Here is a 20,075-nt window from a genome sequence, read left to right as displayed (position 1 = left end):
CCTAGAAAGCCATTACCATCCTGTATAACACTATAGCAGTGATTTATAGACGGATATTTGATTTGTGAAAAGGTCATCATGAATCACAAAAAAACAACAACATATTTTCTACTTAAATGGTTATTCCAGTTGTTGGAAGTTATCCCCTATCCACAGGATAAGTGACAACTATTAGATTGTAGGTGTCCTACCGCTGGGGACCCTGTAACCACCGAAGTGAATGGAATGGCCGATTGGGCATGCGCTGCCGTTTCATTCATTTCTATGGGAGCTCCCGAGATTGCAAGGAACAATGTTTGCCTATCTTCTGAACTCCTATAGAAATGAATAGAGCTGCATCGTGCATGCCTGAATGGTCGCTACTTTCATTTCAGGAAGGGGGGGGGGGGGGGTGCTCCACGGGCTACCGGGTCCCCGTTTTCATCATTGGTGGTGGTCCCAGTGGTAGGACCCCCAACGATCTAATAGTTATTCTCTATACACTTTAATCTTCTTCACACAACTGGAATAGCCCTTTAACATAAGAGTCAAGCTTAAGGAACCGCACCCATTTCTCCATGAAATCATGTGCTGCCTCACTGCTCAAGGCAAAAGCTCACTCTACCAGCCTTTAATTAAATTCCCTGCCACCTTATTTCTGCAGGTTGACCGACTTGGCACCCAAATGAGCATGTTATGTGTCACCATGCCCAGCATTGAGAGATGCATGGCACACCCAAAGCACCTCTGAAGAACCATCAGATCAGGCAGCCTATAAAAGTAAGGCAGCAGAAATGTTAAGGTGCCCGTAAGCCTGCTCCAGCCTTATGATCATCTGACCGACAGCTATCTCTCCTAACTTCCTAGAATACATGCTTGGTTCAGCCAAGCATGCATGTGTCCTATTGGGGAGAGAGGGAAAGCCTCCGCCAGACACCTCTTGCAGCAGCTATCCACAGGGAGATCAACAGGATCATGTAACACTATACAAGTCGCCGGATCCTTTTTCTCCCCCGACATCTTCTGCCAGGGGAGAGTCGGGAGCTCTCCATGTGCATTAGATTGTCGACTGGCCGGGATGAAAGCATAAACTCACCTGGAATTGTTTGCTCTGCCCTGAGGGGAAGGAGACTCCCTTTTTACGGTCGGGCTGTGTTTTATAACAGAAGATTTGTGATCGACAAGCGCTCGCCTGTTGCTGGCTGCAAAAGAACAATTGGAAATTTTAAAATTACAGAGGCGCAAACTTCAGACGCCAGGGGCGGACTGGCCATAGATCATACAGGAAAATTTCCCAGTGGGCCGATACCCAGGGGGACCACTCAAGCCCTCCTCATGGCCAATGGGTGCGTAACGATCCATCGTTCTCAACATAAACAATGGGAGCATCAGGTACTTATGTACCCAGCCGGGTGTTCCTGAATTCAACTGTACCATCATTACCCATGGCTTCCTGCCCCATCGTTCACCCTCGCAGAAAACAGGCCTGTAGGCTTGAAGTCTATGAGGCAGTGTACAAACAGCACAGGAACGCAGGCACCTCAGGCTCCATGCTGGAAGAGGCCTGTGGCCTGCACTGCAGATGGTATGGCTGAGCCGCCTACTCGTGTTGCTACCATCTTCTGTCAATTTGGATGGGCCACTTTTTGCTTATTTTTTTTTTCATGGCCACTTTAATTTACCAGTCCGCCCCTGTCAAACGCATTCAAAAGTAGTATTTCCCACTAAAATCAGATGATCAACCAGTGATGTTCTGTTCCTGTAAAAGTTACTTTTAATTGATCCTCAGTCATATGGATTTCTGGGAAATGTCACCATTTCAGCTCCCATAGCCAGCATTCAAGAGTCCTGAACAGCAAACATATTCCGGTAAGGCAGCCCTATGAAAGCTGGGGCAGTATCAGACACCAATTTAATGGGGTATTATATTTTTATAATTTTACTTCAGATCACTAGGCTATGCCATGACATTACGACTGTGGTGGTAGGCAGAAGGGACCAATTTTCCATCTGCTTTTTCTTGCAATATTGGCACTCCCGGCCACCAGGAACTGCAACACAGCTCCTTTGAAGTAAATGGAATGGTATTGCAGAGTGGGTGGGACAGGGAGCGCTGCTGTGAAGGGAGAATCTATGCACACTGCAGCTCCTTCAATGTGCAGAACGGTAAGCCCCACTGATGAGATAGCAATGGTATATCCAAGATCTGGTGAGGAACCCCTTTAAATCCCTGTGAAAGCTGAAAAAGCCACATTTACCATCGCCCAGCACAGATATCATTTATAACAAGGTGGAATTCAAAAGACTAGAAATATTATTTTTTTCCATTGGGAGAAAAGGGTTTTAATAATGACGGAAGCTGTAAAGAGAGAATATGAGAAGGAAAGACGCTGACTAAACTGTGAATTTGAGATTTGTCCTGCAAAAATAGTCATTTATTTTGGTCTGTTTCAAATTCACCGCTCAGATAAGCAAAAGTGGGAAAAAAACTGTTGAGAAAGAGGATAAGAAAGGACATGGTTAGAGGAGCCAAGAAACCATGACCTGTGGGTAAACATGGAGGCCAGAGAATGTGGTCACTTTAACTAGAAGAAAAGGCGACCGAAAGGGATAAAAAAAAACTACTGAAACTAGATAACAACCACCACAAGTGAGAAGCACAAGGCAATGTATATATGACAGATGATGACCGATGAGAAGGACAAAATGATCGGTGGTAGAGAGGATGCTGGGAGTGGTAACATGCAGAACTCATGCTACAGGCACCCACCTTCTGCAGGGGCAGGCCCGGAGTCTGCAATTATCTCCATTATAGTATTAAGCCCAAATACTGGGGCAAAAAAATTCAAGGTTAGTGGCAACCAATCAATCAGTGAATACAGCTAGCACCCTACATTGTGACGAAAACCCAGACAGTCCTACAGGTTAAAGACTATATATATTGTACATTAAATAACACAGGTAAGCATCAGACAAGCCCATCCCCTAATTTGTAAAAAAAAGCTCTTTTACATTAAACCCCCCCCCCCCCCCTATTACTTCTCACTGTTGAGAATGTGAACACTTACATTTACAATATTAAACCTGATCCCACAAGGCCAAATCTGTACCCAAGTAATGGAATGGTGAATGAGATGGCTGATCCCAACAACCCAGGAACTTAAAGGTGGCAGCTATACCTACATGGAGGAGCGAAAGCTGGAGAAGGGCAAATACACGGACAACGCTGCCATCTAAATGGACTGCAAGCTAATGCAAAGTGATTAACAGTATGCCACTGCAAAAACTGCCGAGGTAAAAGAAAACTCCTGCAGGAGCGCGATTTATCAAAACTGGTGCAAGGGAAAAATAGATTTTTGTACTTCCTGTAAAATCTGTTTCTCTTCTGTTCATTAGAGGACACAGGCATTGACCGTGGGTATAGCTGCTGCCACTAGGAGGCGACACTAAGCACAAAAGTGTGATCTCCTCCCTCCAGCTTTACCCTTCCTACAGGGACTAAGCAAAAACAGTGCAAAAGCAGTAGGAGAAGCAAAAGGAAAAACAGGGCCACAACGAGGCCTGTAACCAGAGAGAATGGGTGGGAGCTGTGTCCCCCAATGACCGGAAGAGAAACAGATTTTACGGTAAGCACAAAAATCTAGTTTTCTCATCCGTATCATTGGGGGACACAGGCTTGAACTTGGGACATTACAGAGCAGTCCCAGGGGTGGGCCATAAACGAAGAAGCCATCCGGCCAATCAGATAACCGCCGTCTGCAATACTCTATGCCCCAGAGAAGAGTCAGAAGATGCAAAAAAGTGTGCAAAGACGACCAGGTAGCCGCCTTGCACAACTGAAGGGCAGAAGCCCCATGATGTACTGCCCAAGAGGCCCCCACTGCCCGAGCAGAATGAGCAGTAACCCGGAAAAGCGGAGCCCGGTCACTGATGCGGTACGCTTCCACAATCGCCAAACAAATCCATCGGTAAATGGAAACTTTGGACGCAGCCAGCCCTCGTCTCGGTCCCTCTGGAATGATGAATAGAGAAACCGCCAGTCGTAAAAAGAGGATGTCTGAGACAGACAGATGCGAATGGCCCGAACCAAATCCAGAGTGTGGAGCGACTGCTCACGAGGATGAGAGAATGATCTCTTCATTGAGATAGAATGCCGAAACGACCATCAGAAGAAAGGACTGAACAGGGTGAAGAACTACTTTTTGTCTTGGTGGAGGATAAGGAAGGGGGGACCGACAGGAAAGAGCCGCTAGCTCCGACACCCTACGGATGGAAGTGATTGCCACCAAAAAGGCCACCTTGTAGGACAGGAAGCAAAGGGACACCTACTGCAAAGGCTCAAACGGAGAGGGACTGGAGAGCGCTGAGCACCAGATTAAGGTCCCATGGATTCAACGGAGGACGGTAAGGGGGCGCAGCGTGCACCACCCCCTGCAGAAAGGACCGAACCGCAGAAAGCGAAGCCAAGTTTCGTTGAAAAAGAATGGAAAGGGCTAAAACTTGCCCTTTGAGGGAACTGAGAGCCAGCCCCAAGTCCACAACCGACTGCAGGAAAGACCAGATTCGAGGCAACGAGAACCGAATGGGAGACAACTGGTGGCGTTCGCACCAACTGAAGTAGGACTTCCAGGTCTGGTGATAGATCTGGGAGGACGACGGCTTCATAGCACGAATCATGGTCTGGAAAACCGCATCCGAGAAACCCAGAGCCCTTAGTATGGCGGCTTCAACAGCCATGCCGTTAAATGTAGTGACCGTAAGTTGGGGTCGAAGATCGGTCCCTGCGACAAGAGGTCCTCCCAAAGGGGAAGACGACAAGGTTCGTCGGCAAGGATGCAGACTATGGATGCGTGCCATACTCTGCGTGGCCAGTCCAGGGCCACGACAATGACAGGCAGACCTTCGGACCTGACTTTTCGGAGAAGACGCAGAATGAGCGGAAGAGGAGGGAACATGCAAGGAAACGTGAACTGCGTCCACGGGATCACAAGGGCATCTGACACCCGAGCCAGAGGATCCTTGGACCTCGTCACGTAGGTCTCTACCTTGCGGTTGAAGCGGGAGGCCATAAGATCCACATCCAGCCGACCCCACAGCTCGCAGGTCACGAGAAAGACCTGTGGATGCAGAGCCCATTCGCCGGGATAGAGTCTCTCTTGGCTGAGAAAGTCGGCGATCCAGTTGTCGATGCCAGGGATATGAACTGCCGACAGAGCTGGGACATGGCTCTCCACCCAGGAGAGGATGAGCTGCTTCTGACATGGCTGAGGTGCTACGGGTGCCACCCTGGTGGTTTAGATATATGCGACTGCCGTGGAGTTGTCGGATTGAACCTGAACTGGATACCCCCGGAGACCAATGAACCAGAGAAAGACGAAATTGCCCGCAATTCCAGGATATTGATCGAAAGTTGGCGTTCCTCACGGGACCAGGAACCCTGGACTGAGAGATTGTCCAGAACTCCCCCCCCAGCCCCGGAGACTGGCGTCCGTCGTCAACACTATCCAGGGGAAGGAAGGAGCGGCCCGACGTTAACATCGGAGACTTCAACCACCACCGAAGGTCTCGGCGCGTCTGGGCAGGGAGACAGATGAGTCGATCCAGGGAGGCTGGGGAACAGTCCCAAATGGTCAGAATGCACCGCTGAAGAGCCCTGGTATGGAACTGAGCATAGGGCACTGCTTCGAAGGAAGAGACCATGGGGCCCAGAGCCCTCATGCACTGGCGAATGGGAAGAAACTGAGGCCGCAACAAGGAGAGTATCTGACGACGGAGAGTTTGTCTGGGGGCAAGAATATCTTGGCCTGATCAGTGTCGAACAGCATGACCAGAAACATCAGCTCTCGAGATGGATGAAGACATGACTTTGATATGTTCAGAACACATCCAAAGCGTTCCAGGGTGTCCTAGATGATGCACAGGCTGTCCGCCGTTGCCTGGAATGACGGACCCTTGATCAGGATATCGTCCAAGTACGGAATCGCCACTATCCCCCTGGCATGAAGCAGAGCCATGACTGAGGCCAGAATCTTAGTAAAGACTCTGGGAGCTATGGCAAGACCGAACGAGAGGGCCACAAACTGGTAATGAAAAAGTCCCACTGCGAACCGAAGATATTTCTGGTGACCAACGCAGATCGGAATATGGAGGTAGGTGTCCTTGATGTCTATCGAGGACAGGTATTCCCCTGGGTCCGTGGATGCAATGACCGAACGCAGGGACTCCATCCAGAAGCGGCAGAGCAAGAAGTAATCGGTTGAGGGCTTTGAGGTCTAGGATGGGACGGACCGTACCCTCCTTCTTGGGAACTACAAAGAGATTGGAGTAGAATCCGCAAAAACGGTCTTGAGGCGGAACAGGAACAATCACTCCCTGCCGCAGAAGGGAGAGAATAGCCAGAAAAAAAGGAATGGGCAGCGGAGGGAGAGGTGGGGGGGGAGAAGGGGGAGTTGGGAGGTTTGGAGCCAGGAATACTTACCCATCTGCCGTGTTCTGCCCCCCCTAATTCCAGCTTCGATGTGCGGCCCCTTGGGGAGGGGTGCTACACCGGAAACAGAGGGGACTTGTCATGGATTGCCGTGGTAACCAGAAGGATGGCGGGATGCAGAGGCTTGAGGAACCTCTGGTCCACCTTGTCTTCTGGAGACCGGAAAAAAATCAGCGGGCTTGGGGACCCCCTGGTCTCCCGGGTGGGAGTGCAGGCATCTAGAACTGCCTGTAAACCCGCTAGGAGAAAAGAAAAAAAAAAGGGAAAAAAAAAATATCTGCAGACCTGCAAAGCAGGGAGGTCTGCCTCCTACAGACACTAAGCTAAAACTGTTTTAGCTTAGTCCCTGTAGGAAGGGTATAGCTGGAGGGAGGAGCTCAGACTTTTGTGCTTAGTGTCGCCTCCTAGTGGCAGCAGCTATACCCAAGGTCAAGCCTGTGTTCCCCAATGATACGGATGAGAAACCTTGTTATCTCAGAGCAACAGAACAGCGCCGAATCACTGTTGCAGCAATTTAGTTATCAGTATCATGTTTCATTGCAAAAGGAGCTCTTGAAGGGTTACTGGTTCTTTGTAGATCTTCAGCTTGCATAGGGAGCCTTACAAGCAATGCTCCTTCGGAAAAAAAACATGCAAATAAGCTCTCCTCCAGAAGAAAGAAAAATCTCTCTAGTGCCATCTATCTGAACAATTAAAAGGCTAAGTACAACATTGGCGGCATTTTGCATTGTGCTCATTAGGAGCTAAAAATATTTTTTTCAATTGGTCTTTATTAAAAAGAGTCTGTATTTTTACTGTCAGCTAGCTCAGCTGATGGCTCCTTATCTCTGACCTTATAAACACTCATAGCTGAATTATCATCTCACTGTTAAGAATGTGGCTTAAAGTGGTTTTCTTATCTCAGACAATGGGGGCATATCGCTAGGATATGCCCCCATTGTCTTATAGGTGCGGGTCCCACCGCTGGGACCCGCACCTATATCGAGAACGGAGCCCCGAAAGTGAAGGAGAGCGCACAGCGCATGCACAGCCGCCCTCCATTCATTTCTATGGGGCCACCGAAAATAGCCGAGCGCGAAATGAATGGGAGCATGGGGCGCGCATGTGCGACACGCTCCCATTCACTTCTATTGGAGAGGTGGGGATTAGCGCTTGGTGGTGGACGGACCCTGGGAAATCTGGGGTCCTCCAGCCACAGTGCTCCCCGCTCTGTTCTCCATATAGGTGCGGGTCCCAACAGTGGGACCCGCACCTATCAGACAATGGGGGTATATCCTAGCGACATGCTCCCATTGTCTAAGATGGGAATACCCCTTTAATTAAAGGTCTTTTAGAAATTTAGAGATAAGGTTTATTAGATGACGGTACAAAGTGAAAATACCATTCACACAGCTAGACGGTTAACCCTGTAACAGAATGGCTGACTATTTTCAAGACCAACTGAAAAAATTATTTTTAGCCCAAAATGAGTAAAATGCAATCATAAAAAAATTTGCCCCGAAGGTGTGTATAGCCGTAGGCTCCTTGCAGATGAGCGTGTGTCATGAAGCCAGTCCGCAGAGCAGCTCCCGGCCTGACCTCCCAGCACTGCCGGGGTCACATAGCATTATATTGATTTATGATGCTATGTAACCCTTACAGTTCTGGAATGTATTAGATGACACTGACATAATGCTGCCAGTGTTATCCAATACATTCCAGAACTGTAAGGGTTACATAGCATCATAAATCAATATAATGCTATGTGACCCCATCAGCGCTGGGAGGTCAGGCCGTCGGGAGCTGCGCTGCGAACTCACAGCGTGACACATGCTAGTCTGCAAGGGGCCTTAAAGTCTTCAAACCTTACTAGGAATATGAGCCATTAAAGGGATATTTCCACAAACAATATTTATCACCTATGCACAGGAGGGGCTGCACCGATCGCAGAGTTTGAACAGAGCAATGGTCAAGCATGCTCCCAGCTCCTCCATTCAAAGTCTATGGAACTGCCGAAGATAGCCATGTACAAAGCGCAGCTATCTTGCTCAGTCAGCCAGATTTTTAATGCAGCGGCAGTGTGGGTAATCGACAGGTGCTCCATTTGAACTCCTCCTCACTACGGTTATGATCAGTGTGGCCCCAGTGATCAAATACTTATCCCCCATCCTGTGGACAGGTGATGAATGTCCATGCCTTGAGAACAAGCATGGGCTCTTTAAAGGGGTTCTTCAGGAATATACTACAGAGGGCCTATCTTCAGGATAGGCCACCAATATTTGACCGGTGGGAGTCCAACACCCTGCATCCCTCTTGATCAGCTGATTTAGAGTAGCTCTGGCGTCATAACTACACATCTCCGTCTAATGTGCAGTGGACAGAGCTGATTAATGCAGCGCTGCGCCCTTTGAAGTGCATAGGAGCAGAACTGCAATTACCAGCTGTCCACTACTTTGAAAAAGCTGATCGTCGAGCGTGCGGGGTGTGGGACCCTGCCAATCAGATATTTATGACTTAAGCTATTCACATCTGCGTTTTTGATGGATCCGTCATGGATCAGCAAAAACGCTTCTGTCATGATAATACAACAGTCTGCATCCGTTAGGAATGGATCAGGTTGTATTACCTTTAAAATAGCGGGTTTTTTGTGTCAGAGAAAACTGATCCGTCACCATTGACTTACATTGCGAGTCATGACGAATCCATCTTGCTCCGCATCCCAGGACGCACTAAAAAACGCTGCCTTTGTGTGCGTCATGGGAACGCAATGAAGCAGAACGGAATGCATTCTGGTGACTCCGTTCCCTTCAGTTCAGTTTTGTCCACATTGACAATAAATGGGGTCAAAACTGAAGAGTTTTCCCCCCGCTATTGAGATCCTATGACGGATCTCAATAGCGGAAAGGGAAAGTGCAGATGTGAAAGTAGCCTTATACTGAGTATAAACCCTCAATAGGAAACCCTGGAAAACCCCTTTAATGGTTGGCACAATTACAAGGTAGCTACCTACACGTGTCTCTTTCTACAGGAGAGCTAGGTTGAAAAAGGAGCAATTCATCATTTTAGAATATTGCTAGCTATGCAAATTCCTACTATATTCTCTCTCTTCGTATTGACTATTGGTCGAATAGACAGCTTAAAAATGCTCTGTGCTGCTCTGCAAGACTGACAGATCATTTATCTATTATAAGGTAAAGCACCTAGACTGAGCTATCCTATGTGCACGCTCACAACCAAGCGATAAGACAATCTTTGCACACACACCCCTGGAAGCAATCTTTGGTTGCTCACTATGCCAAAGATTATCCAGATTATATACTAACCTTTTCCCAATTCCCCTGCCATTTCTTGCTGACCTTTAACCCCCAAGAAGCATGCAGCAATTGAAATAAAAAAAATGTTAAATAATAAGAGAATGTAAAAACACAAAATGTCAGTGATCGCACTTCACCCCCATTCTACAAAGCTGTGGATGAGAGATGAATACAATGTAGTGGTTCATGGAAAATGACCCCCCCGATCGCTGCACAGACATAACCATCAGCCTCATTCCAACATCCAGAGTTTATAGATGAATGACTTACCTTCCCAAGGTCATGAAGAGCGCTGCTGTCCATGTGCACTCTGTACTAAAAGCACTTACCTTTCACACTATATGGAATACTTGTCTATATAATATCTAGACTAAGGGACCACTTACCTTTTAAGCTGGGAAATGGCGTTGCCTTATCTCGGTTGCTCTTGGTTGGAAGCGTCAAGCTTGACAAACTGAAGGTACTACTATGACTCTTGTATAGATTACCTGCAAATAGAGAAAGCAACTAAAGCTTAACAGCCCTCCATTCTCAATCACCTCTGAATGGAAGTGGCAAGACCTGTGTGCCATTGGGTGGGGGCTACATGGCAACATCTGCCCAACCCCAAGTTGGCTCTGAATTGCAGTGTAACCACAAGCGCAATGTTTCCCTATGAGAAACAAAGTGGTGGATGGTCTTGCCACCATCTACAAAAGGTAACCATCTAGCAGTGTGAAACAAAGCTCTGAGTTGTGACACATTTCAGTAAGATCCCTATTGGCACAACTTACTTGCAAAGGACATGATCCCTCCAAAGCCTTCATTATTGCTACTGTTGTTGGACACGGTGGAGGTGGGCGAGCTGCCTCGAGAATCCGTTTCTGCGTCAGAATCACTCGCTAGTTTGAGACTATTAGGTCGCAGAAGAGGCTTCTGGGAACTGATGAAGAATAGAGGGGAGGTCTCAGAAGACAATCTGCACGGTTGAGGCCTATGTATATCTACTGACATCTCCAAAAAATAATTTCTTCCTTCAAAAAAAATTGTGGCACAGAAAACACCTTAAAGGGCATCTGTCAGCAGATTTGTCCCTATGACACTGGCTGACCTGTTACATGTGCGCTTGGCAGCTGAAGGCATCTGTGTTGGTCCCATGTTCATATGTGCCCGCAATTATGTTTTAATATATGCAAATTAGCCTCTCAGAGCAACGGGGGCGTTGCCGTTACACCTAACTGCTGCGTCCTCTGTACTATGATTGCCAGGGCCAGGCAGTGAAAATGTCATCACCCCTGGCCCTGTCAATGAAAGTGGAGAGGGTGTGTCAGTTGCAGAGAGAGCGTAGCCTCTAGGTGTAATGGTAACGCCCCCATTGCTCCTAGAGGCTCATTTGCATATATTAAAACATCATTTTTCTCAGCAATGCGGGCACATATGAACATGGGACCAACACAGATGTCTTCAGCTGCCAAGCGCACATGCAACAGGTCAGCCATTTTCATTGGTACAAATCTGCTGACAGATGCACTTTAAATGGATTGTACAGGATTACAAAAAAACATGGCTGCACCTGTCTATGGGTTGTGTCCGGTATTGCAGCTAGGCTCCATTGCACTGAATGGGTCTGATCTGCAATACCACACACAGGCTTGGCACGGTTCCCGAAAGAAGGTCGCAAGTAAGGATAACCTGAGCAACCCCTTTAAGTGCTGGAAAAAGCACTATGATCAATTAACTAATATACTGTTATAAATGCACCTAAGCAGTGCAGCATCCATGTGTACTAGTCAGCTCAACTGTACGCACAGCGCTCTGGTCCCAACAATATGGCTGCTGATGGAGTGGCAGATGACGAGAGCCGTCCATCAACGGTCTCCATTTAATATCCCTGCGCATGCACTAGCTATCCACGCCATGTGCATTGCTATTCAGTGGAGGCAGCTCAGGGACCTATTCACAGAGGGTTTGCCTTATCTGAATAGGGCTGCTAAATAATTTGTCTCAAACCTGCATAAGCGAAAGAAAAGTCTTACCGGGTGCCATTGACAGTTTGATTAAACATTGGGGTGTAACTTTCTTCCCGGTCTTCATTCTCTTCCTCTGGTGGAAATCCATATTGTGGCTCAAAATACGGATTGTCGTACTCGCGTCTTTGCGCTTCCCCACCAATAGATGCCTCACTCTCACGTCGTTCCATAACCAGGCGGTTGAATGTGGGCGCCAGAGGAGGCAAGTGATTCTGTAGGACCCCCAAAACCTTCTCATCAGGCTCTGTGGAATCGGCAGATTCTTGCTGAAATATTGGTCAGAAGAAGACTACTTTAAACTTTTGGGTTTGAATATGGTTATTCACACTTGACTGGTTTCTTTAAGGGGTATCCAGAGATTTGAAAAGACAAACACACAAATTATAATATATATACACACATACATACATACACACAGTGCTGCCCATAATTATTCATACCCCTGGCAAATAGGAGGATAGTTAGAGAGGTGAAAAATAATCCAAGGATCACCACCAAGGCCATCCTGGGGAATCTGGGCTCTGCTGGAGGCAATGTCTCAAGGCAGACAATCCAACGGACACTGCACAATGCAGACCAAGGAGGACGCCACTTCTCCAGATAAGGCACACAAAAGCTCGCTTGGCCTTTGCAAAAGCTCATCTGGACAAAGAAGACGCCTTCTGGTCTTCTGTGTTATGGTCAGATGAAACACAAATTGAATTGTTTGGTCACAATGATGTTTCCTTCATTTGGCGTAAAAAAGGAGAAACCTTCAACCCAAAGAACACCATCCCCACTGTCAAACATGGCGGTGGGAACCTAATGCTTTGGGGGTGTTTTTCAGCCAATGGACCAGGGAACCTGATCACAGTGAACGGCACCATGAAAAAAGAGTAATACATGAGGATTCTCAGCGACAACATCAGGCAGTCTGCAGAGAAACGTGGCCTTGGGCACCAGTGGACATTTCAGCATGACAATGACCCAAAACACCCAGCAAAAGTGGTGAAGAAATGGTTGGCAGACAACAACATTAACGTTTTGGAGAGGCCCAGCCAGAGTCCAGACTTGAACCCAATTGAGAATCTGTGGAGGGAGCTAAAGATCAGGGTGATGGCAAGAAGACCCTCCAACCTGAAAGATCTGGAGCTCATTGCTAAAGATGAATGGGCAAAAATACCTGTGGAGACCTGCAAAAAGCTGGTCTGCAATTATAGGAAGCGTTTGATTGCTGAAATAGCCAATAAAGGCTTTTCTATTGATTATTGAGAAGGGTAGGAATAATTTTGGACTGGACACTTTTTGCTCAAATGTAAATAAAAGCTGAGAAATGTTTTTTTCCACAATATTGCCTCTTGTGCATCGTCGTATTATCTTTTGGGAGACACCTATGTCATTTGCCGTCAAAAAATTACTTGCTGGTTGAATAAAAGTAACTTTAAGTCAAAATTTGCCAGGGGTATGAATAATTATGGGCAGCACTCAGGTGCAAATTCCGCAATAGTTCCCGGACCAGGAACAGTGAACTAGAGATGATGAAAAGAGGGCAGCACTCCGGTCTTGTGGTGAAGATAAGGTTACAGCTTGACAAAGGCTCCATTGAGAGAGCTGAAATGCTGCATTGCTTTTGGGTGTAATAAACATCACCTTATCTTCACCACAAGACCGGAGTGCTGCCCTCTTTTCATCATCTCTAGTTCACTGTTCCTGGTCCGGGAACTATTGCGGAATTTGCACCTGGCATACCTATAGAGTATATATATATTTATTATTATTATTTTTTTTATTTTTTTTAAAGGGAACCTGTCACCGGGATTTTGGGTATAGAGCTAAGGACATGGGTTGCTAGATGGCCGCTAGCACATCCGCAATACCCAGTCCATATAGCTCTGTGTGCTTTTATTGTGTAAAAAAAACGATTTGATACATATGCAAATTAACCTGAGAGTCAGAGCTTGAAAATAGGACTCTTCTCTGGTCACACAAGTAAGATATGACTCTTATGTTAATTTGCATATGTATCAAATCGTTTTTTTTTACACAATAAAAGCACAGAGAGCTATGGGGACTGGGTATTGCGGATGTGCTAACGGCCATCTAGCAGCCCATGTCCTCAGCTCTATAACCAAAATCCAGGTGACAGGTTCCCTTTAAGGGGTATTACCACATTAGACATTAATGGAATATACACAGGATATGCCATAAATATCTAACAGATGTGGGTCCCACCTCAGGGATCCGCACCTACAGTATGAGTACAGAATGGGGCACCCATATTGGAGATAGATAAATGTCCTAGAGATTTATCAGGCATGGTATATCCTGTGGAACTGAAAATAGCACTATAAGCAAAGACAAATGCTTGTTTCCATAAGCTTTATAGAAAATCCCCTAACGGGGACCTGTCAACTCTCCTGACGTGTTCTTGTAATACATGAATTCCCTAAAAATTATAGAGCATATTCCTGTGTCGTGCCATTCCTCTTTTATTCCTCCTAGAAATAAATGAATACATTGACAACAGGTTTATACCTTTCTCCATGTTAAAGGGACATAACCCTACACACTCTGACACTGTCCAATCAACGCCGATGATGTCAGACTTCATGTGGATTATTCTTTTGACAAGTGGAATAATAAAGCACAGTTCTTAAAGGGGTTCTTCACGTCTTTAAAGGGTTTCTGTCACCCCATTAAACCGTTTTTTTTTTTTTTTCTTTAATAATAATCCCTATAGTGTGATCTCATGATACATAATCAAATTAATAATTTTGGTTCAGTAGATTTTGCTAAAAAACGATTTTTAAAATATGCTAATTACCTTGCTACCAGCAAGTAGGGCGGCTACTTGCTGGTAGCAGCCGCATCCTCCGATGGTAATGACGCCCCCTCGGCATGCTGATTGACAGGGCCAGGGAAGGTAATCCTTCTCTGCTGGCGCTGGTAGAATTTGAAATCTCGCGCCTGCGCCGTACCTGGCTTCAATCGGCGCAGGCGCACTGAGAGGTGGCCGCTCTGCTCGACCGCTCCATCCTCAATGCGCCTGCGTCGATGACGTCATCGCATACACCCGGAAGAGAAGACGCCGGCGCCAGGGGGCTCGTCTGCACTGGGTGCATGCAGTGAGTGGGTGGACACAAGGCGCAATTCACAACCCAGTTGAGGATACAAAGTATTTTTTATTTTTTGATTAGCGCCTTCTCCCCTTTTCTCTTTGGCCATTTAATCACTGTGTATTGGATAGCAGTCGTGCTTGGTATTGCACTCAGCACCATTGCACTCAGACTGAGCTGCTCATGAGACATGTGTCCGATGAACGTAAAGTCACAGGCCACAGCACTCACCAGAACGGGATCTGATATTGATGACCTATCCTGAAAACTCCTTTAAGTTGTTCTTACATCTCCAGGAGGGATAGCACCAATATTGTTAAATTACTATTTCATGGGGAACAAAAGACAGCTACCAAGAGAAGAAAAATGTCCTCTTTAAATAATGTGATGCTGCACTTACTGTGTTGGCTCCATGGATGACAGTGCTAGGGCTGCTGCTAGCGGTGGTGCTAGAACCCGACCGTGGCTGGTTGTTATCGGGAGAGTTCTCACTATCAGGTGCCACTTCCTCCACCTCTCCCGAGTACTCATGGAAATCATCAAACTCCACTTCGCTGGCGTCTCCCAGTGCTGCATGTGTTAGTGGATCTACGTCTGCAGGTAACAAACATAGCGGCGTTGAACTGAAGCTGCAGAAAAATCATCAATCACATCACCTGCCTGGTATACACTCACTTGGTGTGTCCCCATTTATGTCACATTTTATCATTTCACTGACAAAGTCTCCAAGGGAAGAGTACGAAGAGCTGGAGTCGTCATATTCCACACTGTCGCTGCCACTGTGAAGACAACACGAGTCATTAGGCTACATTCACAGGAAGCTGCACCACTGCAAAAAAGGTGAATTTTGCCATGGTTTGCCACAATTACAGGTGCAATTTCTTGAAATTAGATAATCTCTTTAATACACACCTGTCATCAGTGGGATCTGAATCGCTGTCCTGCTCCATTGGGACGCTGAGGGCTTCGGAGAGCTGTGAATTTGCATCATACACACGATAACGGATGGGCTGCAGCTGATAGGCATACCACTTAGGCTTATCCCCAATAGATGCTGGGTCAAACATATCTAAATAAGAGGGGGGGGGGGGGGGGGAATCAACACCTTCACAAAGGCCAGGAGGTGGACAGATGTAGAGAAGACAGAAAGGGACTTACTGTTGTGGATCCTCTGAAAGGCAAAATTAGTGGGATTTAAAGACCATTCTCCAAAGTACTCCACTGCTTGTGTTTTGGAAAGCTTCTCAGAAAAGGCAGAAGCCTTAGGTCTGGAAGCCAGGAAGGAAGAAGCCTGGAAAGCCACCACGGGGCGAGGGAAGAGACGCAGGGTACGGGTATGATACTGGAAACCATGTAACATGTTGGGAGAATTAAAGAACCGGACCATGGCTACCCTGTAACCAGAAAATGGAGACGGAAGAGAACAATGAAGAACATTAGAGGCGCCACTATGCCAAACAGCCGGTTATTCCTTGCAAAGTCTGGTAATATTCCATTTTGCTACATAAACATCATGTAAGAAAGTCCCCTACTCGAGACCCTCAACGAAGAAGGTAAAGAGCCTGTACCACTACCTTGGCCTTGCTATGACCAGTGCAGGAGAAACGCACGGCTGGCCGGAACCTCCCCAGCTATATTACCCGTTTGTCAAGGGTTTTACAAGCCGGACCTGCAAAGATCTGCTATTCACCAGGTTTGAATTCATTTGAAATAGAAAGTGGTCTTTATGAGAGGTAGCATTTCTATAATACTGACCACCGCTATTTACAGCCATTATGTGTACTTAAAGGGCATCTGTCAGCAGCTTTGTACCTCTCAAACTGGTGACTTGTTACATGGGCGCTTGGCAGCTGAAGGCATCTGTGTAGGTCCCATGTTTATATGTGCCCACATTGCTGAGAAAAATTGAGTTTTAATATATGCAAATGAGCCTCTAGGAGCAACAGGGGCGTTGCCATTACACCTAGAGGCTCTGCTCTTTAATTGGCAGGGACAGGCAGTGTAAACTTCATCACACCTGACCTTGACTTCTCCTAAGGGGTAAAGGGTGCTTCAGTTGCAGAGCCTCTAGGTGTAATGGCAACTCCCCCGTTGCTCCTAGAGGCTCATTTGCATATATTAAAACATCATTTTCCTCAGCAATGCGGGCACATATGAACATGGGGCCAACACAGACGTCTTCAGCTGCCAAGTGCGCATGTAACAGGTCAGCCAGTGTCATAGGTACAAAGCTGCTGACAGATGCCCCTTAAGGTTTGTCAACCAGCCATCTACAGTCCTTGCACAGTATAGGAGGTTGCAGGAAAATAAAAACTGACAGGGACCACCAGTGCAACAGCGCTGAAACTGGCGGCAGGCGGAGGATTTAACAGGTAAGTTTGTTGTGTGTGTGCGTTTTTTATTTTATTTTACATTACTTTCATCTTATATTTCTTAAAGTGGCACAGTACCTTCAGTAAACCTTTGATATGTCATAGGGACATATTAAAAGTTTAGATTGGTAGGGGTCTGAGCACTGAGACCTCACCAATATCTAGAGTGAGGGGAGAGAAGTGCTCGCTCAGCAGGCTCCATCCTCGCTCCACGAGACAGGTCCATAGACTTATATATATATATATATATATATATATTTGTATTTTTATTGAAATACAACAAAACAGTTCTGTGAGTCGTCTCACTTTCTGTCCTGCAGCGAGGAGAGGGAACGCAAACGTTTCTTTCCCCTCATTCTAGAGATCAGTGAGGGTCTCCGCGCTATTGATTTACCCCTATGACATATCAGAAGTTTACTGAAAGTACAGTGTCACTTTAAACTCTTGGATAACCCCTTTAAGGTCCCTTCTGGACATACAATATATAAATTTAAGAGGATTTCCAGGGCTTTCCCGCTGATTAGATGTTTGAAGGAGTCGGCTGCGGTCTCTCAAATGGACCTGTGAAGTCATGTTCGTTGTCACATGGCCGTTCTACAGCTCAATCATATTCAAGGTGAACGGGACCGAGCTGCAATACTAAGCACAGCCATACGTAAGGCATTATGCCTGGTATATTAGGAGGACAGCGCAAGACTCACCCGAGCACTGTGGCCCCCCCAAGGATAGGTCACCAATATTTATACCCCAGATAACATCTTCAATACATTTAGTCACAGAACCTGTATTGAAGAGCATAAATTATAATTTTCCTCCAGCACACGAGGCTGTGGCATCATGTAAGGGCTGCCAAACCAGATTACCCAGGTAAGAGGGCAATTTGTACTCATTGCACAACGGAATACCAGACTGTATAATAGAATATGGAGCACTAATCCGGTTTGCACTGTAATGAAGAAGCCTTGCTGAAGTACAACCCATGTTTTGCAAAGAGTTCAATGAAGAGTTTCGTACCGCGTCGCCACGTCCACAGAGTCCACGTCATTTCCATAAATAAGAGGGTTGAATTCTGTGGAGGGTGTACCCTGGGCATCGTTGTGATGTCGGAGCATGGCCGCCTCCGATCCCTCATGGAATCGGTCCAAGTTCAGGATAGGCTGTGTGTTCAGACTCATGCTGGCCAGGGCCTACATCAAGGAAAGAGTCATTACATCTGGTTATTACAATCTCCATGGAGGACTCCTGAAGAGAAGCACGCACTTAACTTGCTTTACAACATGAATGCATCATTGCTTATTATGTGTCAGGAAGGTCTGATGAAATACAGAGCGGTCGGCACCATAAAGGTCTTTCATATATGCTTAGCACATGGCATTATCCGAGTCCTGCCAAGCCTACATACACCATTTCCGTCCTTAAAATTAAAGGGAACCTGTCATCAACTTTAGAGCTCATTCACACAAACGTGTGCTGCCCGTTGCCGTATTGCAGGACCGCATTTGCGGATGCGCAATACATGGGCACTGTTCCGTGTCCATTCACTTCAATGGGTCCGCAAATTCGGAGATGCGGAACGGAACACTACGGAAGCACTACTGAGGGCTTCCGTTCGTTGCCTCCACACCGCAAAAAGATAGAACTTGCTCTATCTTTTTGCGGACCGGAAGGATCCCCATGCGACCGGGCCCCAATGGGTGCCCGTGCATTGCGGACCGCAATTTGCGGTCCACAGCACGGGCACGGGCTTCACAGGGTCGTGTGAACAAACCCTTATGCTGACTTCACTGAGGGCAGCATAAAATAGTGACAGAAATGCTGATTTCAGCGGTGTGTCACTCATGAGCATCATAATCATTGCAGCACAGGCCTTGAAAAGAGTCACATCTACCCGAGAAGAGTCCTGGTTATTATAATCTCCTGCTCTCCCGCCCATCTGCTGATGATTGGCAGTTCTCTCCTAGAGAGAAAAGGAGAAAACTAGGGATTAGACTGTCAGTCATCAGCAGGTGGCAGGAGAGCAGGAAGTCATGAATAACCAGGACTCTTCTCAGGTGGCCGAGACTCTTTTCCAGGCCCAGTCTGCAATGATTGTGATGTTGGTTCTCAGCAACCATTTACTTTTAACTTTTATATGATAGACCGCTGAAATCAGCTCACCTGTCTCTACTTTATACTACTGTTAGTATGGATAGCATAAAGTTGATGACAGGTTCCCTTTAAGAGCTGAAGACCTATGTAACCTGGGACCTGTTGCTAGCAACATGCTGCTGGTAACTACCATGAGAAGAGGGTTGCACAGCAGTGAATCCCCAGCGACCAGAATGTCAGACATGCGTCATCTTAACGCTGGATCGGCACTGTGCTGCGGTATATATGCTTCAGACAACCGCTTTACAGCAAACGGATCTCACAGAGAAAAGGTCCTCTGCCCACAACCCCTTGTATGATTTGCTCTGAGGGACCCAGCTCATAAGGATAAGCCAATAATTGAGAAAAACTACTGAACACCGTGAATTTTTTTTTTTTTTAAGGTGACGCTTATTTGAATTTCAAAATTATTAAATAATCCTGAAATTCTGCATTTTTCACATTGCCCCCTGAGCCTCATAATAGTCTGACACTTCCTGTTCTGTACAGATCACTTTTTAGAAGTGGTCTCATTATTATCACGGACAGGAATACAATGACAGGTAATACCTGTATATAGATAACAGTTTTCATTATTCACAATAGATACCGTAACTACAGCTCACCTACTCCCCCTCACTGCACAATGACCTCTGCACAGGTCACAGAGCATGCCTAAAATATGCTCCCATAGAAACCAGAGTCATCTCCAG

General features: G+C 46.6%; 1 protein-coding gene across 10 annotated transcripts in view; it reads right to left on the bottom strand.

Annotated features, from left to right (window-relative positions):
- The window catches only part of MADD (MAP kinase activating death domain), a 113,838-nt gene that overhangs the window by 41,273 nt on the left and 52,490 nt on the right, over positions 1-20,075 (bottom strand). For all 10 annotated transcript variants that reach the window (XM_040409196.1, XM_040409200.1, XM_040409197.1 and 7 more), the window contains 9 exons: positions 18,250-18,422; positions 16,022-16,257; positions 15,776-15,932; positions 15,539-15,642; positions 15,264-15,457; positions 11,775-12,034; positions 10,533-10,681; positions 10,146-10,247; positions 1,076-1,181 (listed from right to left, as the gene is read on the bottom strand). In XM_040409196.1, the coding sequence (XP_040265130.1) occupies positions 1,076-1,181; positions 10,146-10,247; positions 10,533-10,681; positions 11,775-12,034; positions 15,264-15,457; positions 15,539-15,642; positions 15,776-15,932; positions 16,022-16,257; positions 18,250-18,422 (1,481 nt within the window). The remainder of the gene's footprint in view (positions 1-1,075; positions 1,182-10,145; positions 10,248-10,532; positions 10,682-11,774; positions 12,035-15,263; positions 15,458-15,538; positions 15,643-15,775; positions 15,933-16,021; positions 16,258-18,249; positions 18,423-20,075) is intronic.

Source organism: Bufo bufo, chromosome 10 (assembly GCF_905171765.1).
Source record: "Bufo bufo chromosome 10, aBufBuf1.1, whole genome shotgun sequence".
NCBI classification, from domain to species: domain Eukaryota; kingdom Metazoa; phylum Chordata; class Amphibia; order Anura; family Bufonidae; genus Bufo; species Bufo bufo.
Note: the sequence above shows the minus strand (reverse complement) of the source record. Positions and strands in the feature narration are given on the sequence as shown.